General features: G+C 37.9%; 2 protein-coding genes across 2 annotated transcripts; both read left to right on the forward strand.

Moving 5' to 3' along the window:
• The first annotated feature begins 1,219 nt into the window (after positions 1–1,219).
• Positions 1,220–22,080, forward strand: LOC110785171 (uncharacterized). The gene is made up of 11 exons (XM_056829997.1): positions 1,220–1,369; positions 1,466–1,615; positions 1,870–2,012; positions 16,700–16,781; positions 18,075–18,140; positions 18,258–18,323; positions 18,445–18,520; positions 18,619–18,683; positions 18,760–18,852; positions 18,954–19,034; positions 21,740–22,080. Exons 1-11 carry the CDS (start codon positions 1,220–1,222, stop codon positions 21,938–21,940), a joined length of 1,173 nt encoding a protein of 390 aa, XP_056685975.1. The 3' UTR covers positions 21,941–22,080.
• Positions 22,081–22,538: 458 nt separating this feature from the next.
• Positions 22,539–23,707, forward strand: LOC130461785 (uncharacterized). Its single transcript, XM_056829998.1, has 3 exons — positions 22,539–22,665; positions 22,800–22,990; positions 23,672–23,707. Exons 1-3 carry the CDS (start codon positions 22,539–22,541, stop codon positions 23,705–23,707), a joined length of 354 nt encoding a protein of 117 aa, XP_056685976.1.
• Positions 23,708–27,782: the final 4,075 nt, after the last annotated feature.

The following is a 27,782-nucleotide window of genomic DNA, read 5'->3' on the forward strand; positions in this document are numbered from 1 at the left end:
GGTTTGGTGAGTCTTGTATTGTGTTTTATCTTTGAACTTGTATAGGTTTTGAACTGACCGACTTATCCATAGGCTGATGGAGATCCGTTGCGCACCTATTGGTCCTTGGAGGACCTTCACAAGGTTTTCCCAGCTGTATAGGCTGACGGGGAGGCTATGGGGATCTGGCTGCAGACGGGCCTAGCCGACCTCTGGCGTGCCATGGGAGATACTCCGAGGAAGACGGGCATCAAACCCCGGTTACAGGCTTTACTGGAGCGGTGGTGGGATACCACCAACAATTTTCATATGCCGTGGGGGGAGATTACCATCACCCCTTTTGAGTTTGCGATGATCACGGGTCTTCCTTCTTCTGAGAGGAACGTGACTTTCGATTCGGAGCTGACATGGCCCTCGGCCGCCGCTAGGGACTTGCTCGGCCTTGTTGTTGACTTGGCGGACGATTACACCCAAGCTTCTGTGACTATGATCATGGCTGCGATCCGTAGTGTGGGTGTATCTGCAGAGTAGAGGGTTAGGCTCTTCATCTTGGCTTTGATGAGTAGGGTGATGGCCCCTAGCAGGAACAGTCGGGTGCATATTAGCTTCCTGACAGCTATGCAGGATTTGAGGGCCGTTTCGAGCTATAACTGGGGTGGTCTGGCATATAGCCACCTCTTGTATGAGATGAAGTGGGCCTCCCGGACTCCGCCGGAGAGTGACCCGAGTATTGCTGCTTTGTGGAGTGTGTTGGAGGTATTTAAGACTCCTTGTACTTTGTGTCTTGTACTTGTATGTTTGTATCTTGAACTTGATTGATGCTTTGCTTGTTTTTGAAAGATTTGGATGTACGAGCACTTCCCGACTTTGGCGCCGGCTCGCACTAGAGATGCGGCTTACCCGTATGCTGCCTCTTGGATAGGAGCGGTGCGCAGGAGGGTACCTTTGGCGGCCTCCCGCAGATCTTGGAGAGTTCTACCTGCTGATAAGGTAAACCTTTTGTACTGTTTTGTCTTTTTGTATTTGCACTTGTATAGTTGCCTGAGTTGTCTTCTCTGTAGGTGATTTGGCGTCCTTTTGCTGACGCGCCTGTACCTGCTTCGGCTGCTCGTGCCCAATTCTTGTCTGGGCGGCGGGTCTTGCTCTCGGGGGTGTATCGCCACATGTGGTATCTGGGGGAGCGAGTGTCCCTTCAACACAGTACGGGGGATAGACTTGTCCCCAGGACCCACCGGAGTCCATGTTGGCGCCAGATGAAGAGCTTGCCCGGCTCTATTTGAATGCTAGGGGCGATGTTGTTTGCCTCCCCTGGAGGAATTTTTTAGACAGGAGGGGCCACTATGATGACTTCTTGAGGAGGTTGGCTCCACCAGTACGCTTTGTAGTGCCGGTCAGCTCTTTAACTTTGTATCTTGTATTCTTGTATTCTTGTATTCTTGTATTTTTGTATTCTTGTATTTTTGAATAATTGTATGAATGTTTGTAGGAGGAGGAGGTCGACCCCGAGGACCTTCTCTATGCTGATAGGGTTGTCCGATATGAAAACTCGGATCGGGAGCAGGTGGAGGTGACCGTCGCTGTAGCTTCTCCTCCGCACCAGAGGTCTTATGATGCTGTACCGGAGCATTATGCAGCTGTAAGTACTGTTGCATTTTCTTGAAATTGATTGTAATCTTCTATCTGGAAATTGATCTTGAATTTTGTATGCAGGCGCCTCGGGTGAGAGTGCGTCGGTGGATGCTCATAATTGATTCTCTGAAGAGGCATTGTGCCAAGCTGACCTAGAAGCTTTCTGGCCAGGACAGAGAGGTGCTTTCATTGACTGTGAGGTTTTGTATTCTGGAAGCTTTGGACTTGGATATCTGATTCTTGAACTTTTATTTTGTATAGGAGCGCCGTCGAGGCTGTAGAGGTTCCGTTTATAGGGAGCCCCAGATGGAGACTTCTTTGGGGCAGGAAGGACCGAGCTTGGACCTTCCGGTGGTGGTACTTATCAGAGACATTCTGATGCTGATATGGGAGCTGCCCCTTTTGTATACGCTGATCCCACCAGGCATTCCTTTGGGGGTGCGAGCAGCTCGATGCCCTTCATTCCTCCTCCTGGTTACTATTTCGGAGGGAGCGACCCTAGCCTTGGGGAGCAGATCCTTGGGCTTACTGGCAGGAGATGGAGAGGATGCGTCAGGCCCAGATGTTTGGGGCGCAGCGCCAGTTCATGGCGATGCCGCAGCCTTATTAGTACCCTTCCTGTTGGGTTATGATACATATGACAAAACATAAATCATGCGGAAAAACCATAAAGCCAGGAAAACATATTATTTACACATAATCATTTAGCATAGTTTAGATGCATACACTTTGTTGCGTGCCCTCCCTAGCTGCGCCCGAACCAAACAAGAACAAGTCTTTAGGACTCCAAGTGTCTTCGCTCCGTAGATAGTCCACAGCACGTCCGGATCCGCCTTAAGCTTGACCAACTAGAATCGCCCTTAAGGTTGCTTAGGAATTTCGGCTATTTAGGTGCAAGTGTATGGCTGATTTTTCTTCAAAATCTTACCTTTAGAATACTTCAATTGTGTCTATATTATGACCCTAGGCTCCTATTTATAGAGGTATGGAAAAGGAATTATAATCCTACTAGGATTTGGATTTATTAATTAGAATCCAACTTGAACTCTAAATAATAAACTTAATCTATTAGGATTAGGATTTAATCAATACACGAATTCCGATAGGATTAGGATTCGTTACGAACATGAGCATCGTATGGCCACGAGCATCGCACCACCCGCGCAGGCCTTGCGGCCCACACGAGCAGCCGCTGCTCGCAGCCCAACAGCACGCCTAGCGTGCGCGCGCCAAGGCCTTGCTGGGCCTGGCCTTGCGCTGGGCCTGGCGAGGCTGTGGCAGCTCCATGTTGGGCGCTCGGCTTGCTGGGCGCGGGCCTGGCTTCGTGTTGGGCCTTCATCTAGCAAGCCTCGTCCGATGCTAATTTGTACGATGCGCTTCCGATTAAATTCCCGGTTCCGGAATTCATTTCCGATACGAACAATATTTAATATTTCCGATTCCGGAATTAATTTCCGTTTCGAACAAATATTTAATATTTCCGTTTCCGGAATTATTTTCCGATTCCAATCATATTTCCGATTCTTACAATATTTCCGTTTCCGGCAATATTTCCGATTCCGGCAATATTTCCATTTCCGATAATATTTTCCGATACGTACCATGTTTCCGTTTCCGGCAACATCTACGACTTGGATAATATTTATATTTCCGATACGATCCATATTTCCGTTTCCGGCAATATCATCGTTTCCGGAGTATTCATTTCTTGCTTGTGACGATCTCAGCTCCCACTGAAACCAAGATCCGTCGATTCCGAATATCCATATATGGAGTATTTAATGCCATTAAATACTTGATCCGTTTACGTACTATTTTTGTGACTCTACGGGTTCAGTCAAGAGTAAGCTGTGGATTAATATCATTAATTCCACTTGAACTGAAGCGGCCTCTAGCTAGGCATTCAGCTCACTTGATCTCACTGAATTATTAACTTGTTAATACTGAACTGCATTTATTAGACTTAATATTATATGAATATTTGGACCAAGGGAAATATTGTCGCTCGATGCTTGCTCTTGAACATAAGGTAAGAGTTGTCATCCTTATTATGTCCAGAGGTGTTTCTCGGTGTCAGAGTTCAACCGATCAAATAAACAGATAATCATAGCCTATAATTCATCCGAGCACGGCCATGAATTTCACAGTTTCTAACTCTCCGAGTGGCCTTGTACAACTATTAAGCATCTCATCCCGATTTATGGGAGGACAATCCCAATCTTGCGATCTTGAGATTAGACTTCGTTTGATAGGTGATTACCTGAGCGTTGCCTTTATAGCCTCCTTTTACGGTGCGACGGTTGGTCAACGTCAAAGCAAACAGTTCTCAAACAAGTAATCTCAAATCACTCAGGTATTGAGGATTTAGTGTCTAATAATTTTAATGAAATTTACTTATGACAGATTTTCATCGCTTACAGTAAAGTTTCATAGGTCTGTCCGATACTAGTCTTCCCAAAGTAAGTATCTATGCAAATGATTATGACATTGCCATGTCCACATAGTTCAAGAAACAGAACTATTATTCATCTTGCATTCCAGTCGTCTAACGTTTTCTATGCGTCCAATTTTATACAAAACTCCGACCAGGGACCATTTTCAACTTTTGACATTCAAGTTCACTTGATAGACATTTCTTAGTCACAGGACTGGTCCTGACAGTCTATCTTGAATATATCGTCAAATTGAAGGGACTCATCATTTAATAAACAACAAATTAAATGGAAAAATGAATTCTATTCATTTATTGTGAATGATTAATAATGTTTTACAAAGAATTAAACTCTAAAACTTTAAAACATTAAATAAGGACATCAAAGCCATTCTCCAATATGCTTGATTCCTATAGCTGCAGTGTGCGAGTTGTGCTTCGACTGCGGCAGAGGTTTAGTAAATGGATCTGATATGTTGCCATTAGTTCCAATCTTGCTTATCTTGACTTCTTTTGTTTCAACGAACTCTCGTAGAAGGTGAAATCTACGAAGTACATGCCTGACTCTTTGGTGGTGTCTAGGCTCCTTTGCCTGTGCAATAACTCCGTTATTATCACAATACAGGGCTATTGGTCCTTTAATGGAGGGAACTACACCAAGTTCACCTATGAAATTCCTTAGCCATATAGCTACCTTTGCTGCTTCATGTGCAGCAATGTACTCCGCTTCAGTTGTAGAATCCGCAATGGTGCTTTTCTTAGCACTATTCCAGCTTACTGCACCTCCGCAATTGTGATCTGAAATCATCTTTGTCGGTTTGGAAACTTGCGTCCGTATAGCCTTTAACAATTAATTCATCATCTCCACCATAGACCAGGAAGTCATCTTTGTGCCTTTTCAGGTACTTCGGAATATTCTTGCCAGCAGTCCAATGTGCCTCTCCTGGGTCTGACTGGTATCTGCTCGTAGCACTGAGTGCGTACGCAACATCCGGGCGTGTACATAGCATAGCATACATTATTGAACCAATCAATGATGCATATGGAATCCCATTCATTCGCCTACGCTCATCAAGTGTTTTTGGGCACTGAGTCTTGCTTAGAGTCATTCCATGAGACATGGGTAGGTAGCCTCGCTTGGAGTCTGCCATCTTGAACCTATCAAGCACCTTATTGATATAAGTGCTTTGACTAAGTCCAATCATCGTTTTAGGTCTATCTCTGTAAATCTTGATGCCCAATATGTACTTTGCTTCTCCTAGATCCTTCGTCGAAAAACATTTCCCAAGCCAAATCTTGACAGAGTTCAACATAGGAATGTCATTTCCGATAAGTAATATGCCATCGACATATAATTCTAGGCAAGCAATTTTTCTCCCACTGACCTTCTTGTATACACAAGATTCGTCTGCGTTCTTGATGAAACCAAAGTCACTGACTGCTTCATCAAAACGTATATTCCAGCTCTTGGATGCCTGCTTCAATCCGTAGATTGATTTCTTTAGCTTGCATACCTTTTTAGCATTCTATGGATCCTCAAAACCTTCAGGCTGTGTCATAAACACAGTTTCTGTTAAAACGCCGTTTAAGAAAGCGGTTTTGACATCCATCTGCCATATTTCGTAATCGTAATATGCAGCGATTGCTAACATTATCCGAATAGACTTTAGCATTGCAACTGGTGAAAAGGTTTCATCGTAATCCACACCGTGGACTTGCCTGTAGCCTTTTGCAACCAATCTAGCTTTGAAAACTTCAAGTTTCCCATGCTTGTCCTTTTCACTTTGAAAACCCATTTGCTTCCAATGGCTTGGTAGCCATCTGGCAAATCGACCAAATCCCATACTTGGTTTTCAGACATGGAGTCTAATTCAGATTGCATGGCTTCTTGCAATTGCTTGGAGCTAGGGCTTGTCAGAGCTTGCTTTTAAGTCGCAGGTTCATCACTTTCAAGTAATAGAACATCATAGCTCTCGTTTGTCAAAATACCTAAGTACCTTTCCGGTTGAGATCTATATCTCTGCGATCTACGCGGGGTAACATCTCTAGATTGACCATGATTCTCACCAGATACTTCTAAAGGTCTCTGAGTTTCATCCTGAATGTCATCTTGAGCATTCTCTAGAGTTTGTTGTTCGACTCGAATTTCTTCGAGGTCTATTTTTCTCCCACTTGTCATTTTGGAAATGTGATTCTTTTCCAAAAAGATACCATCTCGAGCAACAAACACCTTGTTCTCAGATTTATTGTAGAAGTAATACCCCTTTGTTTCCTTTGGATAGCCCACAAGGATACATTTGTCAGATTTTGGATGAAGTTTGTCTGAAATTAATCGCTTGACGTATACTTCACATCCCCAAATCTTAAGAAAAGACACATTTGGAGGCTTTCCAAACCATAACTCATATGGAGTCTTTTCAACAGCTTTAGATGGAGCTCTATTTATAGTGAGCGCAACTGTATTTAGTGCATGTCCCCAAAATTCTATTGGAAGTTCGGCCTGACCCATGATTGACCTAACCATGTCTAGCAAGGTTCTATTCCTCTATTCCGACACACCGTTCCATTGTGGTGTTCCAGGAGGAGTCAATTCCGATAGAATTCCACATTCTTTCAGATGGTCATCAAATTCATAGCTCAGATATTCACCGCCTCTATCAGACCGCAGTGCTTTAATCTTCTTGCCTAATTGATTCTCTACTTCACTCTAAAATTCCTTGAATTTGTCAAAGGATTCAGACTTATGCTTCATTAGGTAGACATAACCATATCTACTGAAGTCATCAGTGAAAGTGATAAAGTAGTTGAAACCACCCCTAGCATTTGTACTCATTGGTCCACATACATCTTTATGGATTAAACCCAATAGTCCAGTTGCTCTTTCTCCAACCTTAGAGAAAGGTTGCTTTGTCATTTTGCCAAGTAAACAAGATTCGCACTTACCATAATCCTCTAAGTCAAATGGTTCTAGAATTCCTTCCTTTTGAAGTCTTTCCATGCGTTTCAAGTTAATATGGCCTAATCGACAATGCCACAGATAGGTGAGATCTGAATCATCCTTTTTGGCCTTTTTATGTTATAAACTTGTTTGTCGTGATCTAATAAATAAATTCCATTTACTAATCTAGCAGATCCATAAAACATCTCTTTAAAATAAAACGAACAACTATTGTCTTTTATTAAAAAGGAAAATCCCTTAGCATCTAAGCAAGAAACAGAAATGATGTTTTTAGTAAGACTTGGAACATGGAAACACTCTTCCAGTTCCAAAACTAGCCCAGAGGGCAACGACAAATAATAAGTTCCTACAGCTAATGCAGCAATCCGTGCTCCATTTCCCACTCGTAGGTCGACTTCACCCTTGCTTAACTTTCTACTTCTTCTTAGTCCCTGTGGATTGGAACATAAGTGTGAGCCACAACCTGTATCTAATACCCAAGAAGTTGAATTAGCAAGTATACAGTCTATAACGAAAATACTTGAAGATGGAACGACTGTTCCGTTCTCCTGATCTTCCTTAAGCTTCAAGCAATCTCTCTTCCAATGCCCCTTCTTCTTGCAGTAGAAGCATTCAGATTCAGAAGTGGGTTGGCTCACCTTCTTCTTTTCAGATTTGGTGCCGCCAGGTTGCTTAGTCTGGCTGGCCTTGTTGCCACCTTTCTTAGTATTCCTCTTCTTGCCAGATTTCTTGAACTTGCCCCTACGCACCATAAGCACATCTTGTTTATCACTTTTGAGCGTCTTTTCAGCAGTCTTCAGCATACCGTGAAGCTCAGTGAGAGTTTTGTCCAGACTATTCATACTGTAGTTCAGCTTGAACTGATCATACCCGCTATGAAGAGAATGGAGGATGGTGTCTACAGCCATTTCCTGAGAGAATTTCTGATCCAGCCGACTCATATTCTCAATGAGTCCAATCCTTATGAGAGCATGTGGACTTACGGGCTCGCCTTTCTTAAGCTTGGTCTCAAGAATTTGCCTATGAGTCTCGAATTTTCAACTCGAGCCAGATCTTGGAACATGTTCTTTAACTCAATGATGATCGTGAAAGCATCTGAGTTGATGAACGTTTTCTGTAGATCTGCACTCATGGTTGCAAGCATTAGACATTTCACATCCTTGTTGGCATCAATCCAACGATTGAGGGCTGCCTGAGTGACCCCGTCGCCCGCGGCTTCGGGCATCGCCTCATCATAGGACATTCTCCTTTTCTTCCTGCATAAGAACTATTTGCAAGTTCCTTTGCCAGTCAAGGAAGTTCTTCTCGTTCAACTTCTCCTTTTCGAGAATGGATCGGATGTTGAATGAATTGTTGTTTGCCATAGTTAAACTACAATAGAAAAAGAATAAACAAATAAATAACCATTCACAGTTTTTCTTAATAAATTTAAATTCTAGCAAACATGCATAATTTATCATTTATTAAGCATTTTATTCAAGTTATGTGTTCCGGCAGGTGTGAATAAAATGATTCCAAGATCCTTAAATCATTGAAGAATTAAGCACATTATGTATTTAGACCCAATTTTAAAATATTTTAGGTAAGCAAAGCCTTTGCTAATAGTCTAGAAACTATTCTTGGTTGATAGGTACGTCTAAGAACTTATTAGGTAAACCTATCTCATTTTCCACGACATAAAAGGACTCCTTACTTATATCGTTGAGTTTCACCAAAACTAACATGTACTCACAATTATTTGTGTACCTTACCCGTTTAGAATCAATAAGTAAGATTGATGTAAAGGTTATCCAAGTAAGTGTTATTTTGGCATGGCACCTTTTAACTCAATTTTTAAAGTTTGGAACTTAAGGCTCTTACTATATTGGTTAGATTTTAAGTGAACTAAAATCCTTAATCATGCAACATAATCAAGCCATAATCTCATGCATAATTAAGACATATTTAAAGCAATAAATAACTTAAAGCATGCATAAGATATAAATGTGATCTAGTATGGCCCGACTTCATCTTGAAGCTTCAACTTCAAAGTCCGTCTTGAAAATGGATTGGAAACTCCGTCTTGAATTTCACCATGGGAGGCGCCATTTTCTTCAAATAGGATAAGCTATAATTTAAACTAATTACAACTATTTGATAGTACGCAGACCATATCTAAATTAAAAATTTTGGTGCATTAGACCAATTTTACATTCAAATTAATGGTACGCATACCATATTTACTATCCTATTTGGGCCATACTAGTCACTTTCAATAATCTGCAAAACAATACATATGCAATATATACCATTCACCCATTCATTATCATGAATGGCCCACATAGCTGGTTAGTAGAACATATTATGCATCACATAAACATTTGCAGCAATTAATCAAGGCTTCCAATAATCTACCAATTATTCAATCCTTATTAATTCTAATCAAGTTGTTTTAACCTTAAAGGAATGTAGACCTAATCAAGAGTTTATGACTAAACGCTCCCACTTAAACCAATAACTTTACATGCTTTACTAATTTTAAACATAAAAATGTATTTCCTAGTCTAACCGGAAACATACAAATTTAATTAAAATTTAAAGCTCATATAAATTATTAATTGAATCCTTTAATTTATTTTCAGTTGAATTAAATAAATAAATTTAAATTTATTCAAGATTTTAATTTTAGTAAAATAATTAGTATAAATTAGAATTTATAATAATTAGATTATTCAAAATTAAATTCCGAGAAAACAATTCAAATTACGAATTTTAAAGTTAATTAAAATCGTTTCCGAACTGAAAAATTAAAATTAAAATCAAAGCGCATCAATCGTAACAAGACAAGGCACTTAGGCTTGCGCCCAAGCCCCATCGAGTCACGAGGCAGCAGTGCCCCATCGACTGATCGCACGACATGCACAAGCAGGCCACACGCATCGCAGCCATGCGAGGCCACGCTGCGCGCAGCCCGCATTGCACAACGCCATTGCCCTGCTCGCTGGGCGAGGCAGCGCACGCTATGGCGCAGCACGCTCGCTGCCCACACGCGTCTGCTCGCCTGGCTCATGCCTTGCCCATCGCCCATCGCCCATCGCACAGCACACACGCCTTAAAGGTAACACGTAGCTTCCTTTGCTTTGTGCGTGCAACATTCATGAGCGAATTTCATAAAAATTAAAACTTTTTAATTCAAATTTACTGTCAAATTAATAAATCATATTAATTTCATAAATTTAGGACGAAAAATCGAAAATTTATTAATAAATTAATTTCCGATTATCGTGGATTCAAATCTAGGTCATAAAAATTAAAATTTATCATAAATTAACAATTTTTATGGTGGTTTTTAATCATGGATACCTAATTAAATCGTCAATTAATTATGAAAATCAAATCAAATTCTAAATTATTCGATTTTCAACAAATTAATTACAATTACAAATTAGGTTGTATAATTAACAAACTTAGGCATTCAAATTTGTTAAACATATAGAGTAGGTCAATAAAAAATTCAAGATTTAACAACAAGAAGCGCAAATATTTATTTTAACATCTTAAAAATTACAAATTTCGCGTTCGAAAAACTAAAACCTCCGAAAAGTCATAGTTAGGCATCGAATTTGGGAATTCTGGGTACGGCTGAAATTACTATTTCTGTCAAAATTTTAGAATGCCTTTTACATGCTGAATTGACACAAAAATCACTCGATTTCGTTAATTAACGAAGAAACTGCCAAAAACCTGCAAACATATAATTAAATAATCGCAATTTGCAATTAATTATAAAAATAAAAAAATTCGTACATTAATCAGTCCTTTAATTCATTGCAAATTTATACAATTTAACCATGTTAATTAATTATTATGGAATTAATTAGAGGCTCGTGATACCACTTTTAGGTTATGATACATATAAATGAATATAAATCATGCGGAAAAACCATAAAAGCCGGGATTCCAAATTAATTGCCACATAACAATTAGCAGAATTTAGGATGCATACTCTTTGTAGAGTGCCCTCCCTTGCTGCGCCCGAACCGAACAAGTCTTTAGGACTCCAAGTGTCGTCCCTCCGTAGAAAGTCCACAGCACGTCCGGATCCGCCTTCGGTGTAATTAACTAGAATCGCCCAAAGGTACTATGTGTTTTCGGTTTTTATGCAGCAAATAATGACTGAATTTTATGCCTAAAACTCGATTGAATACTTGGAAAAAACTCGTTATAAATTGTGAACTATGATCACTTATTTATAGGGTATGGAAACGGGCATTAGAATCCTACTAGGAAACGAATTAACTAATCTGAATTTAATTTAAACTCTATTAATTAATTATCTAGTAGATTTAGGAATTTAATCTTAAACGAATCCTACATGATTAAGGTTTTGTACACAAGCACAAACACACACGAGCATGACCCGCATGCGAGCAGGCCATGCCCGCGCATAAGCAAAGCACGCAGCAGGCTACGAAGCCCACGCATGCTCGCTGCCATGTGCTCGTTGATGAGCGACATTTATGTCGCTCTTAGCTTAGGATTTCATGTTAGTTTGTTATGCTTTTTTATAGTTTTTATAGCTTTTTGTGTGATTTTTTTAAGTTTCTTTCCATCTTCTGCTTTATAGGTGATTATGATGAAAAGTGATGGAAAGCAAGTAGAATTGAGCCAAAACAGGGCTTGTGCGATCGAGTTGATACTTGTGCGCCCGAATAGAGGAGAGAAAATGGACATCAAGGAATATACAGTTTTATGCGACCGAACGTTCCTTTTTGTTCGGTCGCACAAATCGGATTTTGGAGACAGAATGCCTCAAAAATGGTAAACGACCGAACAGGTTTTGGTTCGACCGCACAAGAGTTTGTGCGCCCACACAGGTTATGCTGTTCGACCAAATCAAAGTTCAAAGGGGACATGGGCCAAGAAAACACCATTCGACCGAACATGCTTTCTTGTTCGATCGCACATGACGAAGGAATTGTTCTTCGTTGTGTTTGCTCGCACAGGGCTTAAGTTTGATCGAACAGGTTTTCTTTGTTCGGTCGAACAGAGGGTATGTGCGACCGAATGGCTGCGCGGGCTGCATATTTTCGAATTTCTGCTTCTATTTGGGGAAACTTATAAATAGATTTTTCAATTTTTATATTTGAGAATTTTGTTTTAGATTAACAATTTGAGAATTCCAAAAATAGATTTTCAGCATTTCTAGAGAGAGAAACTCTTCTACTTGAAGCATCAATTTGTAATTTCTTTAACCTTTCTTTTAATTTCTTGCAATTCAATTCAATTCTTTGTTTCTTAATTCTTTCTATTTTGCTTTTGGTCTTTAATTTCTCATAATTCTAGAAATTCCTCTTGCTTTGGTTTTAGTTGAATTGTTTCTTAATTCTTTCATTGATTGTTCAATTGAATGCTATACTCTTTGATTCCTTCTTTCTAATTCTTCAATCTCATGTTTGCTTTCTTAGAATCCATGAACTTCCTAGTTTCTAGCATGTGTAGTGAGTAGTCTTAGGTTAGGGAAAGGGGAGAATCTAGGTGTTTAATTAGGGGAAATTGATGATTGAATTGATGATTGATTGTTGTAATTAAACATGATTTGGTGATAGGATATCCATGCCTAATTGAGTGGTAGTTGCAAATGCTATTTGATTAGATTTAATTGGATTTCATAGGTTAGGTTTGGAAAGACATTGTGAGCATTAACTTGTGTAAGTGAATAGTGGTGCCTATTATATGCAAGCTTGTTTAGTCTAGGATTAGGCGAAAGCTCTTCCGTAGATTATACGCTTCGCGTTCCCCATCCGAGAGGTGGCGGGTTCGTCATTAGATGCTATTTGCCTATACACCAAGTCCTTGCATGATCATGATTACTTAAGTGCTTAGTTCTTTTCCCCAATTTCCCTAGGCTATCCCCGACTCCCTAGCGTTCCCCTTTATTGATTCAATTTCGTTTAATCGTTAACTTTAGTTTCCTAGTTATAATTTAATCAAACTCTTGTTCAAACTAGCTTAATATCTAAACTCGACAACCACCGTTTCTATGGGACGATCCCTATGCTTGCCGCTATAGTCCATATAGCCGGTTAGTTTAGCGGTTTATAAATTTTGTTTGGTTTGGTGAATTTCTATTCAACGACGGAAAGCACCTTATCAAAATGGCGCCGTTGCCGGGGAACGGTAGTTTTTATTGAGTTTTGTTGAGACTAGTTTACCATTAGAAAATACAAAAACATTGCATTCTTGCTTAGCTTTCTTTTCCTTTGAAATACTCACGTGTTCTTTGAGTGTGTATGCTTGATAGGGGTCGTGCTCGTCAAAGGACCCTCCATCCTCAAGTCACAACCGATTCAAATCCTTGAGTGTAGGTGTGGAAAAAGAAGAGAGTGAGCAAGTTTTTGAGACTATGGCGCTCCCGGTAGAATTTGGGAATACCGGGGGCATTTGAAGCAAAATGCGGTATCCAAGCCCCCACAACTAGTGCTAACAACTTCGAGATCAAACCCGCTTTGATCAATTTGGTTCAAAGCCATCCTTTTTGTGGGAAGAGCAACAAGTCACCACACGAGCACCTCAAACAATTCGAGCACTATTGTGACACAATCAAGCACAATGATGTGACATCGGACTACGTGCGGTTGACATTGTTTCGTTTCTCTCTCCTTGGGCGAGCTAGTGATTGGCTTGACAAGGAGGTCAAGCCCAACTCACTTCGCACTTGGAACGAGGTGACTAGTGCATTTTTGAGCAAGTTTTACTCGCATGGCAAGACGGCGGAATATCGCCACAAAATCCAATCCTTTGAGCAAAGGCGAGACGTGTCACTTTTCGAAGCTTGGAACCGTTTTAAAGAGTACCAAAGGGAGTGCCCTCATCATGGGATCCCTAAGTGGTTGTTACTTCAAACCTTCTACTTGGGGTTGAGCCCAAGTTCAAAGAAAAGTCTTGATGCGGGCGCGGGAGGTCCCATCATGAACAAGACCAAAGATCAAATCAAAGAGATAATTGAGGACGTGGTCCAAAATTATCAAGCTTGGCACGTTGGTGCAAGGGACTATGATGGCAAGGGTAGGAATGATGATGGTAATGTTAGGATATGATACATATAACTGAATATAAATCATGCGGAAAAACCATTAAAGCTAGGAATCCAAATTAATTGCCACATAAAAATTAGCATAATTTTAGGATGCATACTCTTTGTAGTGTGCCCTCCCTTGCTGCGCCCGAACCGAACAAGAACAAGTCTTTAGGACTCGAAGTGTCGTCCCTCCGTAGAAAGTCCACAGCACGTCCGGATCTGCCTTAGGTTTGACTAACTAGAATCGCCCTTAAGGTACTATGTTTTTCGGCTATTATGAGGAAAATAAGTGACTGAATTTTATGCCTAAAATTCTCTTTGAATACTTGAAAACTCGTTATAAATTGTGAGCATTAATCACCTATTTATAGGATATGGAAAAGGTATTGTAATCCTACTAGGAAACGAATTAATTAACTTGAATTTAATTTAAACTCTATTAATTAATTTATCCAGTAGAAGTATGAATTTAATATTTAAACGAATCCTACACCATTTAGGTTCCGTACGCAATCACAAACACTCACACGAGCATGACCCGCATGCGCGCAGGCCATGCCCGCGCAAAAGCCCACGAACCTGCCGCAGCCTAGGCGCGCGCTGGGCCTGCCTTGTGCTGGGCCTGGCGTGGCCTTGGGCCGTTTGTGAGGCGCACCACGCTTGCTGGACGTGGGCCTGGCTTCGCGCTGGGCCTTCGTCTAGCAAGCTCGTCCGATGCTAATTCGTACGACGCGCTTCCGATTAATTTCCCGATTCCGGAATTTATTTCCGATACGAACAATATTTAAGATTTCCGATTCCGGAATTAATTTCCGTTTCGAACGAATATTTAAATTTCCGTTTCCGGAATTATTTTCCGATTCCGATATTATTTCCGATTCCGACAATATTTCCGTTTCCGACAATATTTCAGATTTCGGCAATATTTCCATTTCCGATAATATTTTGCGATTCGTACCATGTTTCCGTTTCCGGCAACATCTACGACTTGGATAATATTTATATTTCCGATACGATCCATATTTCCGTTTCCGGCAATATCATCGTTTCCGGAGTAATCATTTATTTTCCTTTGACGATCTCAGCTCCCGCTGAAACCAAGATCCGTCGATTCCGAATATCCATAGATGGAGTATTTAATGCCATTAAATACTTGATCCGTTTACGTACTATTTGTGTGACCCTACGGGTTCATTGAAGAGTAAGCTGTGGATTAATATCATTAATCCACTTGAACTGAAGCGGCCTCTAGCTAGGCATACAGTTCACTTGATCTCACTAAATTATTAACTTGTATAATTAATACTGAACCGCATTTATTAGACTTACCATAAAATGCATGCTTGGACCAAGGGAATTATTTCCTTCAGTCTCCCACTTGTCCTTAGGGACAAGTGTGCATTTCCTAATTCCTTTGTCACTCGATGCTTGCTCTTGAACATAAGGTAAGAGTTGTCATCCTTATTATGTCCTGAGGTGTTTCTCGGTTTCAGAGTTCAACTGATCAATAAACAGATAATCCTAGCCTATGAATCATCTGAGCACGGCCATGCATTTTACAGTTTCTAGCTCTCCGAGTGGCCTTGTACAACTTTTAGTATCTCATCCCGATTTATGGGAGGACAATCCCAATCTTGTGATCTTGAGATTAGACTTCGTTTGATAGGTGATTACTCGAGTGTTGCCTTTATAGCCTCCTTTTACGGGGCGACGGTTGACAACGTCAAAGTAAGCAGTTCTCAAACAAGTAATCTCAAATCACTCAGGTATTGGGGATTAGTGTCTAATAATTTTAATGAAATTTACTTGTGACAGATTTTCATCTCTTACAGTAAAGTTTCATAGGTTTGTCCGATACTAGTCTTCCCAAAGTAAGTATCTATGCAAATGATTAAGACATTGCCATGTCCACATAGTTCAGGAAACATAACTACTAGTCATCTTGCATTCTAGTCGTCTAACGTTTTCTATGCGTCCATCTTTATAGAAAACTCCAACCAGGGACCATTTTCAACTTTTGACATTCAAGTTCACTTGATAGACATTTCTTAGTCACAGGAATGGTCTTGACAGTCTATCTTGAATATATCTACAGGAAAATGATACATATGTAGACGGAATAATTGTGACGGTGTAACAAAGGGTCGCAAGGATTTTGGGGGCGCGAATACTACTTTGCAAATTGCGGCGGTTTAGAGGGTCGCAATATATTACGACACACTAAAGCGTCGCTATTTACCATAAAAAACACGTGAAACCCACGTGTTAATATTTCGCCAAATATTTTCGCCAAATATTTTCGCCAAAAAGATATCCCGCCTAACTCTGTTCCCACGCCCTGCTCCCACGCCCTGCTCCACGATTTTCTCCCTCAAACAACCGACTAAACCCTCACTCTCAACAATCAACTGCTCTCTACTCTCAACAATCAACTGCTCTCTGAAACATTCCTAGAGAATCGCTCAAGCTTTCGGAATCCCCTCAATTTCGTCGGTAAATCCTCAAATTCGTCCACAGTTTGTAGCAATAATCTCATTCCTCTCAATATTTAAGGATTGAAATCCCAGCTGGTTAATTCGTCTTCATAATTGCCCAAACAAAACCATCTCAAGCATCTATAAATTAGTGTTTTTTTCTGGAGAAATTCGTTCGTGGGTTGTAGAATTACAGCTAGTTTGTTTTTTCAGATAGATTCGCCCAATTCAATCAAGAAATTCTTGAAGGTTTGTTTATTTTTTTACTTTTATCTGCGGAATTTGTGTGTTTGATTTTTTTTAATTCATACTGATAGTAATTTTCTTGCAATTTAACAGATTTATGCAAGAATTCAACATATTGTTTTTATGTTTTAATTTAGGGTTAATATGTAGTTAGTTTCGATCAAGGCTGTATTTTAATTACTTTTTAATTTCTATTGGTTTTCTTAGTCATTTATATTGCATATAGATTCTAGTTGTTTTATATTTCTGCTTATTACAACAGAGATGCTGATGTTGTTGTTTAATTGCTGTTTAAATTTCAATGCTTTTACAAAATCATCAATAATAATTCACTTGCACAGTTGTGATTTGCGTTGGCCGAGTTTTTCATAGAACCGTAGCTTAAATTTCCACCCCTTTAATTTTTATTCTCTGTTTTGGGTGGGATTTTTGTTGATGAGCTTCTGCGATTGCGGTGGTGTTGGTAACTGCAGACTGTTGTGCGGTATGTTGTGTTGTTATCCGGGTTGCCTCTACATTTATGTTCTTATTGCCAATTGTGCTTTTGCAAATGCATCCTGTGAAGGTTTAGGATTTACTATCTTTCTCAATTTCAACGTTGCTAGCTACTAAAGCCAATACTATGGCCCGTGAATTTGTTTTGGGTATTCCCCCTCCGACCTCTTATTAATCAAACCGATTAGTTTGTGGGTGGTTTCATTGGATGTGATTTTTTATATTTTACTCCTGTTTATAACATCTTATATGGTTGAATTTCCCAAGATTTTTCTTGCATTTGGTGATTTCTGACTGAATATAAATGCATATTGTTGTTTTGATAGGTTATCCTAACCCACAATAGGTAAGCTGTATATAACTAGACTCTGCAATATTTGTGAATACTGGGAAAATAAATTTACCTTAACTAGTAATACAAAAGCAAAGTAATCAGTTAACAAGAGATTAGACTCTAGATATTAGGTAATTTCATTAGACTTAGATGCTACTGCAGTTAAGGTACATTTATTTTCCCAGTATGACGTTCTGCAATGAGATGTAATTACCTCAGTATGACGTTATGCAATGAGTTGTAATTACCTCAAGAAAAGCCCAAATTTCCTCGAAAAGTTCCTTTAAAATCACAAAAATAATTAGAAAACATCCCAAAACTAGTTGTATTCTGCTTTCTGTGTGGGAGGTTGGTTTTCCATATATTTTTCCAAGGTTCAGCTTCAAATATTATTAACCTCTTTAATCCGTACTGAATTTCTGTTTCAGAGAAATAAATTATCTATAAATTTCTCGTAAATTAACCAGGGTTCTTTAGCATTGGATATAGGAAGACTAGCAGGAGGATATGGAATGGGTGCCTTCTCCTATGTGGTATGTATGCTTTGGAGTTATATGCCATCTTTCTAGACAAAAAAACTCTGTTCAATGGCCACATTTTTGCAGCTTTACATTGAAGTGCTAGCCAACATGATATGGTAAAATCAACAGGTACCTGTTTACATTGCGGAAATATCACCTGTAAATCTCCGAGGAGCACTTACAACATTAAACCAGGTATTTTTGTAACTGTTGTACTTCATGTTTTACTAAAAATTCTTGCAGTTACCATATCAAATTTTAATAATGATATTATTACGGTTTTTGCATAGACTTACACTATTTTCTCCTATTGTAGGTCATGATCTGTACTGGCGTCTCAGTGGCGTTTATAATAGGGATAGTTTTATCATGGAGGACTTTAGCATTAACTGGTAAAGAATTAGGGAAAAGGAGTTCATTGCTGAGTTTAATTACTTAAAACAAAAATCTTAGACTTTGTAGCAAGAGACTTACTAGCCATATAATGCAGGACTTGTTCCATGTGCTGTTCTGCTTTTGGGTTTATGCTTCATTCCAGAATCTCCAAGATGGATGGTAAGCATACAGAATCATTTCAAAATTAGGTATAAAATTCAATTGGAACAATCATATCAAATCGAAGTAAATACAGGCGAAAATAGGATCTCAAAAGGAGTTTGAAGCTGCATTTCAGAAACTTCGTGGCAAGGATGCAGATATAACCCATGAGGCTGCTGAGATTCAAGTACTAGTTGTTCTAAGCTGGTTCTTTCAATTTGACTATTATTATACTCAAGCACTGAAGTGGCCTACTCATATTTGCACATTACGACTTTCAATTGACAGGATTACATAGAAGAACTCGAAAAGATGCCCAAAGCTAATATGTTTGACTTGTTTCAAAAGAGGTATCTACGTTCTGTAACGGTAAGACTTCTACCCTTGTTATATGTTATCAGCTGATTGTGTCAAATTTGTGAATCCATAAGTCTTAACACAACTCCCTAATCTTATAGGGTTTTCTCAACTCATTTTGTTAAATACTTCGTATATGACAACTCACACACATTAACAAATCACATCATATACGGGCCAACAAAATACTATATATAATGTTCTTTAGATTTCATAATTTAACAGTACTTTTTCTTACTGATCACTAAACCAATGAGCCAAATCTGACTCAATTTGTTTATCTGATTAAATAAGCAAGGGCAGAGGCGAGTTGCGCTACTTAAAGAGAATTGATTAATTCACTTGACCAACAACAAAAAAAAAAATGTTCATCAGATCAGAAATTTGAGTTCTTGAGCTTTCATTAGCTTTAGCCAAAAGTGATAAACACTTTTCCAAAAGTTATCCCTGTTCCAAACCACAACCTATGTCACTCGAAATTTGGACCGGGACACACGGACACACAGACCGCCACAATGCAGATCAGCTAGTGGTTTCTTCACTCTATGTCCAGCCTAATTTGAAGCACTAAATTCTCATATCCTACACAAAAGATAAAATAACAACTAACAATGCCTACCATCACCAAATGTATTTCTACTACCTATATAAGGAAAATATCATGGTCAAAATCCACAATGGTTTCCCATCAAAACCCACCTCCCAGCCAAATACCATTTTGACAATAAAGATCAACCACATACTCCACTCCAACCTCCATCCAATTGTGTTTGTTCTGATAGACGTTTCACAACCTCCGACAAATAAATTTGATAAGTCAAGTTATCTTTCCTCTGTACTCTTCTTGAATTACTAGAACTTCTACTTCACTAAGTTTTATCAGAATATTTCAAGCATGTTCACTTTATACTACTCCCATCTGGATTCTAAGGTCATGGAAAAATACATCAACCATGAGAAAGCATTGCAGTTGATCCACTAACAAAGCCTTTTTGTTTCACAAGAAACATCTCAATCCTTTCTTACAGAGTTACAGATCGATCAGCAAAATAAATGAATTGCAATACTGATGACTCACAAAACAGAATTGCAAGAAGAAACATACAGATCGATCAGAAAAATAAATGAATTGCAAAGTAAAACTCTATACCTAAACAAGGTTGGTAGGAGCCAGAAAATAGCAGATCAATATGGTATTGTGGCCAACAAAAATTTGAGAAAATAGCAGATCAATATGCATAGCACCTGACCAATTCACAGGAAAGTCCGACCCCCCCCAGGTGATGTAGCTTAACAACTAGCAGAAACCTACAACCTGAAGTTCCATGTAAATCAAAAGTTTTAGCAGCCATGTTGACAGCTGACCTGAACATTGCAGAATCTGAGAAGGCTGTTAGATCTATAACAATCTTTACTCAACTGCCAAAACCCTAGGAGTTCAAAGGCTTTACTCCCCTAAGGTACAAATCAGAAAGGGTTTAAATTGATTATATGAGCTTCACTCACTAAATGCAATTAATCTACCTGATCTAATTTTCAGTGTTTTCACTGGCCCACAAGTGTATTTAATCTTGTTTTACTCACCGATTTACAACAGACTCTTTAGTTAAAAGTCTCTCCTTCCACAAAAGAATTTTTGAAAAATTTCCTGAATATTTATCTCAAAATCTGAAAATTACAAGCAAAGAGCTGAAATAATCTTAATAAACTGTCCTAGTACCTCACTACCTCCTTAACAAATTACATATCTAATACCTAGTCCCTAAAAAGATTCTGAAATAAGAAGACTAAACCTAATCTAATTAGGAAACCAACTCCTGGTACACAAGTACACGTTTTCAGCTCTTCTTACTTTCTTAGCACCTCTAAGTTTTTAAACAAACCAATCCTGATACACATGGGACTTGAACAAAACAACAATTACTGAAATCCCAAACAAATTTTAATTTGAATTCAACAGATTCAGGAATCCTTGATAGTGCAACTAGCAAACAGAAAAACGAGTTGAATTCACCAAATTGACACACCATTGCATAGCCTTGGCTAATAATGATATAGAGAAGATAACATGATTTTTAGAAGAGTCAACGACCTACTAGAAAGAATAAAATTCAAATAGCTCATCTGCAATCAACGACTCCTATAAACATAACATTAGAATGTATGAAGAAGATTTTCACCATATCAAAATGTAATTCACACGTAAGGAAACCAGTTTAGAATGCAAGGCGTACAAGGAAAAAGACAACTTGTCTGTGATTCTTTTCAGCAGCCAATTGCGCTGGAGTGAGGCCAGTGTTATCTACCACAATCAGGTCGTCTTTCTTTCCAGTCTGTACCAATACCGTGCAGGCCTCCAAGTTCCCTCGAATGGAAAACCAATGGAGAGGGGTACATAGCTCGAGAGAAAGCATTTATGTATTTGTGCTTGTTTATTAACGTAAACCAAAAAGTGTGGATGGTTTATGCGATGGTAAAATTATATAATATGATTTATGCGCCGGTAAAATTCTATAGTACCATGGGGTTGTTATGAGAGAGAAAGTTGAGTAATGGTCGAGGGAGCTGCCTGCTGCTTTTAGCAGAAAGAAGGTCATGTGAGTCTAAATCATATACATTTTTACAATCAATCTCTTTTGGTCTTTATAATTCAACCCCCAAAGTATTGTATGAAGTATGGTTTAATCTCTTTCCTTTTTTACATTCTTCTTCTGCAGGTAACTCTTGAGATCCCTTGGGTCAAGTGGGAAGATGGGTGGACATGGGAAGTGAAGGCACAATTGATGGAAGCTGTTGAGTGGCCTCAAAAGCACCAGGATGCATTCGAGCGAATTGGAACCTGCCCACCAACAGGAGTGTTGTTGTTTGGTCCCCCCTGGATGCAGCAAAACGCTCATGGCCCGTCCTGTAGCTTCTGAGGCAGGACTGAATTTTCTGGCTGTCAAGTGTCCAGAGTTATTCAGCAAGTGGGTTGATGAATCTGAGAAGGCTGTTAGATCTCTTTTTGCCAAAGCAAGAGCTAACGCGCCATCAGTTATATTTTTTGATGAAATAGACAATCTTGTTGTCATCCGTGGAAAGGAAAGTGATGGTGTTTCAGTTGCAGATAGGGTCATGAGTCAACTTTTGGTTGAATTGGATGGTAAGCTATTTGTGGGTCTAGTAGCAGTATCATTATTTAATAGATTGGAAGTGTTACTTTGTCGTAAAGCTGTTTTAGCTATTTACCCTCTGTTGTCTTCTTGCTGTTTTGTTGCTTTCTTTAATCTGTACCCTTACGCCTTTCTTCAGTTTTCCTTTGGGTTTGCATTCTTATTGGAACTGGATTGTTTCCTTATTTTACACTCAATATCTATTAGTGAACTTGAAAGAACCATGTGAAGATATCTACAATCTTGGAGTATATTTAAGGCCCCCTCATGTTAAGTGGTGGCATGGTGCAATGATGGAAATTGTGTCAATTAAAAGTGAAGCAAACTAGACTTATGTATGGTCCGAAAATGTTTTTTCTTATTCATGTCATATGATGTCTGGAACCCTAAGAAGACCTGCTTTCTTCTAGGTCTACATGGAAGAGTTAATGTTACTGTTATTGCTGCTACAAATCGTCCTGACAAGATTGATCCTGCCCTTCTTAGACCAGGTGATCTTCTGCGGCTCTCTCTGATACACAAATATGAGTAATTTTTTTGGTTAAATTTACTTTTTTTTTTCTTTATCCTGCATGTTACCAACTTCTTAAATATTTTCCTGATTTTGGACCCGGTTATTGAACAGGGTGGTTTGATCGACTCCTATATGTTGGACCCCCTAGTGAAACAGATCGTGTTGACGTATTTCATGTTCATTTGCGTAAAATGCCTTGCGGTTTTGATGTTGATGTAAGCGAGCTGGCTCATCTCACTGAAGGTTGTACTGGTGCTGACATATCTTCGATCTGCAGGGAAGCAGCAATTTCAGCAATTGAAGTATGTTGTATAAGTTCTTGGGTTGCAGAAACGTTTGTTATATTTTCAGCTGTAATTTTTATTTGCATATTTCAATGAAATCAGGAGAACCTAAATTGTTCAGAAGTAAAGATGGAGCACTAAAAGACTGCAATTCTTCGTGTACACCCATCAGAGATTCAACCTTATCAAGAATTGTCGGACAAGTTTCAGCGGCTTGTACATTCCAAGTCTCCATCAGAGGCATGTGTACATCAACTTAATAGACCAAAGGAGTTATCATCCTGGTAACAGTCCTTTTCTACATTGTCTATTTGGTTTAAATTGTCAGCCTACCAACCTGCTTAAAATCCTTTTGATTGCTTGTAGTGCTCCCTTGTACTGTTATTAGCTTATAAAATGTAAAATTTCTCTAAGATATCGTTTTTCCATCTGACCAAACCTATTTGGTTTTCTAGACTATCTGCTGAAATATTCTGAGACTTGTGTTGCTGCCTAGAGATTAATAGCTGAACCACCAAAGCCACATGCTACAAGCTTAGAACTATTTGGGAAGGGGCGATTAATAGTTAGTATTATTTTGAGAAGTCCTCTAGTAGTTAGGATCAAGCCTGGTTAGGATTACTGTTAATTTTCCCTTGATTTTAAAATATGTTCATCATGCTTTGTATATATATTTGACATATTAAATTTTCTTTGCAGATTATTGATGATTCAAGTGGTAATAGTAAAATGTAGATCAAGAGATGAACACGTTATCTTGAAGCTACGCTAGCATAAAGATAGGTTTACTTGGTAATTAGTTTGTTCGTAGCCAGGAAGTTGTTTTTATTTAGTTTTGGACTATCTTGTAGAAAAAATGATAATGCCAGTTAGAAAGTTATTTTTGTTTTAAAATATCGCTTTTATTCCAGTTTGACTAGACTCTGCTAATTAATTTAATGTATATCATAGCATGACGTTATATATATATATATATATATATATATATATATATTGCTTTAAGATAATGTACGTAGTAAGTTAATACTTGTATTTGATTATGATTATCTATGGTCGATATATATTTTTATAGATAATTCATGATTTTAGATTAATTTATGTATATATATATATATGAAAAAAAATATGATGCAAATTGTGACGCTCCAAAGTGTCTAAATTATTATGTATATATGAAAAATAATATGATGCAAATTGTGACGCTCCAAAGGGTCTAAATTATTTTGGAGGGAATGAGGAGAACTTGAACGAAAGTAAACATATAGGGACTCTAATGAGAGTCTATATATTTCGGGTGTCTAAAGCGTCTCTATATGGTTTATAGTGGCTGAGAAATGTGTCTATAAGCGTGCAAATAGTGACGCTTTTTGCAGTCTAAATATTGCGACTATCTATAGAGTCCCTATATCCCAAATAGTGGCGGCGAAATACATAGATATTTTGCAAATTGTGACGCTCTAAAGCGTCGGTAAATAGCGGCAATGAAAATAGCGACCCTCTCTCAAAGCGTCGCTATGTGAAATTGCGACACAATTTTCCGTCGCAATTTGACCCAGAAAGCGTCACAATGTGCCGCGTTTTTTTGTAGTGATCGTCAAATTGAAGGGACTCATCATTTAATACTAAACCAAGATTAAATGGAATATGAAAATACATTTCATATATGATAAATGTTCAACCCTAATGTTTTACAACCATGGGCCTCAAACCCATCTTTAAAACAGTTCATGGAATTCAAAGCTATGCTTGATTTCCAGTGCTACAATGTGAGTGTTGCTTCTCACTTGTTGCATAGGTTTAGTTATCATGCTTTGCCAATCTTAATATCCTTTTCATCGAATATTCTTCTAGATATGATGATAAGTTCTTTTGAGTATGTTTATTTTGTGATCTAGTCTTTCTTGATACAATAGTGGTTCTACGCATTTTGCAATGAAGAACCATTAAGTCAACAGACATGTGATCTACCCAAGTTCAGTGAAGAACTTTAAACAACCCTGTTTTATTACTTCTTAGGAAATAAGTACTTTTACTTTAACTGTTTAGGTTGCTAGTGATGCTTTGTTTGAATTTACTTATCCAAGTAGTTCACAGATATGCGGAAGACTTTCCAACTATATCTTAGAACATAGAAATTTTAATTTTAATTTCCCACGCAACAACTCATGGTCTCCAATCCATGTTGCTATTTTTAAAACACGATGCTTTTTAGCTCCTCCTTGCCAATAGTTAACTCCAAAGGAACTTGCTTGATCCTTTGCCAGTGTTTATGCGTGTAGCATCAATATTTAGCATATGTTTATTTCCTTGAATCAAGAACTATTCCTATGTACCTTTTCAAGTATCATAATTATTCTTGATCTCAATCTAGTTGATCTTTACTTATACAAATAGAGATTGGTATATGTTCGTCATGTCTAAAGCCATACGATACGTTTTTGGAGATCCTCATATTATATCATACATGATAAATTCTTTTGCAGAATTATTCTCAATTGAATTCTATTCATGTAACTTTAGCTCATTTAATTTCAGTAGATACTGAATCTAGCTAAATTTTTTGACATATATTTAAGAATCTCACTTGGATCCTTTGATGTTTAACTTAGTAAATGCTTATACATAGTTCAAACATTCTTTACTTAGATTTATTTACATGGGTCGAATATCTCCAATGGAGTCTTTCGTGTTTTATTTAGTAAATGCCATTACTTAACAATATTATAAGATCTTTGTAACTAGATCTTAATACCCAGTATGTACTAAGTTTCGCCATGGTCCATCATTGATGAATAATTTCAAATCTAAGTCATTAGGATTTGAATGTTATTTCACAATAGAGAGATATGTGTGTGATACACATAGGACCAATTAAATTTTACGTACTCCCACTAAACTTCTTATATATCTATAAGAATCATGTACATTTTATGAAATTCAAATACTTATTAGCTTCACTAAAATACAGTTCTAATTCCCAATTGCTTGCTTAAATCTGTACTTAGATTTCATAAGCTAGCTTTTCTTTTCAAGCATTTATTTGGATCCACAAATCCTATGACATACCATGTACATAGTTTATTCCAACATTTGATTGAGGAATACGCTTTGTCATCCAATTGCCATATGTACCAATATGTAATCATTGCTTGATTTATAGACTTGAGCATTACGATTATGCATGAGGTTTAAACACAATCCATGCCATGAATTTGCTTGTTAGCAACTAATCTAGCTTTGTGTGTGAATACAATTCCATGTTTGATGGTTTTTATCATTAAAACCAATTTGTAACCAATAGGTGTTAACCTATTCTTGCAAATCAAAAAAATTTCAATTTTGTCATCAAAAACTTGAGTATGTTTTTATGGCCTTTAACCAATTAAACATCAAGTCTATATATGGCCAATAACCATTTTAGGGAACCTGGGTTTCGTCATAGCTTTCTTACAAGTTCACAAACTCATTAATCTATATGATAATAGTTTGACTGCAAGTTGTAGGTTTCTTCACTATCTAATAGAAGAATCGCATAGCTTCAGTGACCTGAACTCCATGTTTCTTCACTATCTAATAGAAGAATCTCATAATTTCAGTGACTTGAACTCTATGCCTACTTGGGTATAGAACATCAAACAATAGAATATCAACAGACATTTGAAAGTCTTTGAATATTCTGTTCTCCTTGAAGCACTTGTAAAGTCTTCTAAGAGATGTCTATTCTTTAAAGCCACTTCTAAAGTCCTTAAAGAATAGGTGTTTGAATTTTCTGAAGAACTTCGAAAAGCCTCCGGAATGTCCATTTATGTTTGTTGTTCGCCTCGAAGACTTTCGAGGTCTATTTTCTCCCACTTGTCATTTTGGAAACGAATCTCCAAAAGGACATTATTTCGAGCAAACAAACATTATGTTCTCAAAAATTCGTGGTAGAAACAATACCCTTGTGTCTCATTTGAATAAATCACAATGAAACATATATCTATTCTTGGGCCTTAGTTTGTTGAATAACAAACGCTAAGCTCCCACTGAGTTTAGGAACTCTTTAAATATATATTATGAAAAGATATTCTGAAATTACTTTTCAATAGCTTTGACGAATTTGGTTTAGTTTGGTGGTAGTTGAGCATTTTGTAGATTCATCATTGATCGAATCAAGTACTAATTGACTTTGATCATTCCAACGTAGATATGCTATATCTTATGAAGCTAGATCGTGAAATTACAACACACAATAATTGATGATCATTTTTGGTCTCAAGTAATCATCAACATGATCTAACCTAGATCTTTATGATTTCTTGCCATGTGGATTTTATACTTCTGAATCTTTGAACTAGCCAAACAGATTCAAACTTATATCACTTTGTGTAAATAAACCAATATTCACTAAAATCTAGGTGAAATAATAAAGTCATAAAATCTTTCTTTAGCTTTGAACTCTATTGTCTAGGAGTTCTAACAATAGTTCATATCTTTTGTTACTTTCAAGATGTAAGACTAACTCGTCTTAAATGATCTAGAAATCAAACAACTTTTAAAAGTCCATCAAAATAGAACTTTAGAACGTTAACTTGTTGATATGGTCTAAGCAACAATGCCAAAGATTAGTGGAACTCAAATCAAGGGGTTGATTTGAACCTAGTAAAGTTTTTATTGTTAAAGAGTTGTTTGTTTTAATCAAGCATATTGACTCAACCCGTAAATGACCATTTCATTCAAATAAACAAACAAACATTGTTTTTGTTTTTCTTGAATGCGAGTCTTTCTGTGTTTGAAGCAGAAATTTAGGTATGCTGATTATGGAACCAAA

This window comes from Spinacia oleracea, chromosome 5, assembly GCF_020520425.1.
Source record: "Spinacia oleracea cultivar Varoflay chromosome 5, BTI_SOV_V1, whole genome shotgun sequence".
In the NCBI taxonomy this organism is placed as follows: Eukaryota; Viridiplantae; Streptophyta; class Magnoliopsida; order Caryophyllales; family Amaranthaceae; genus Spinacia; species Spinacia oleracea.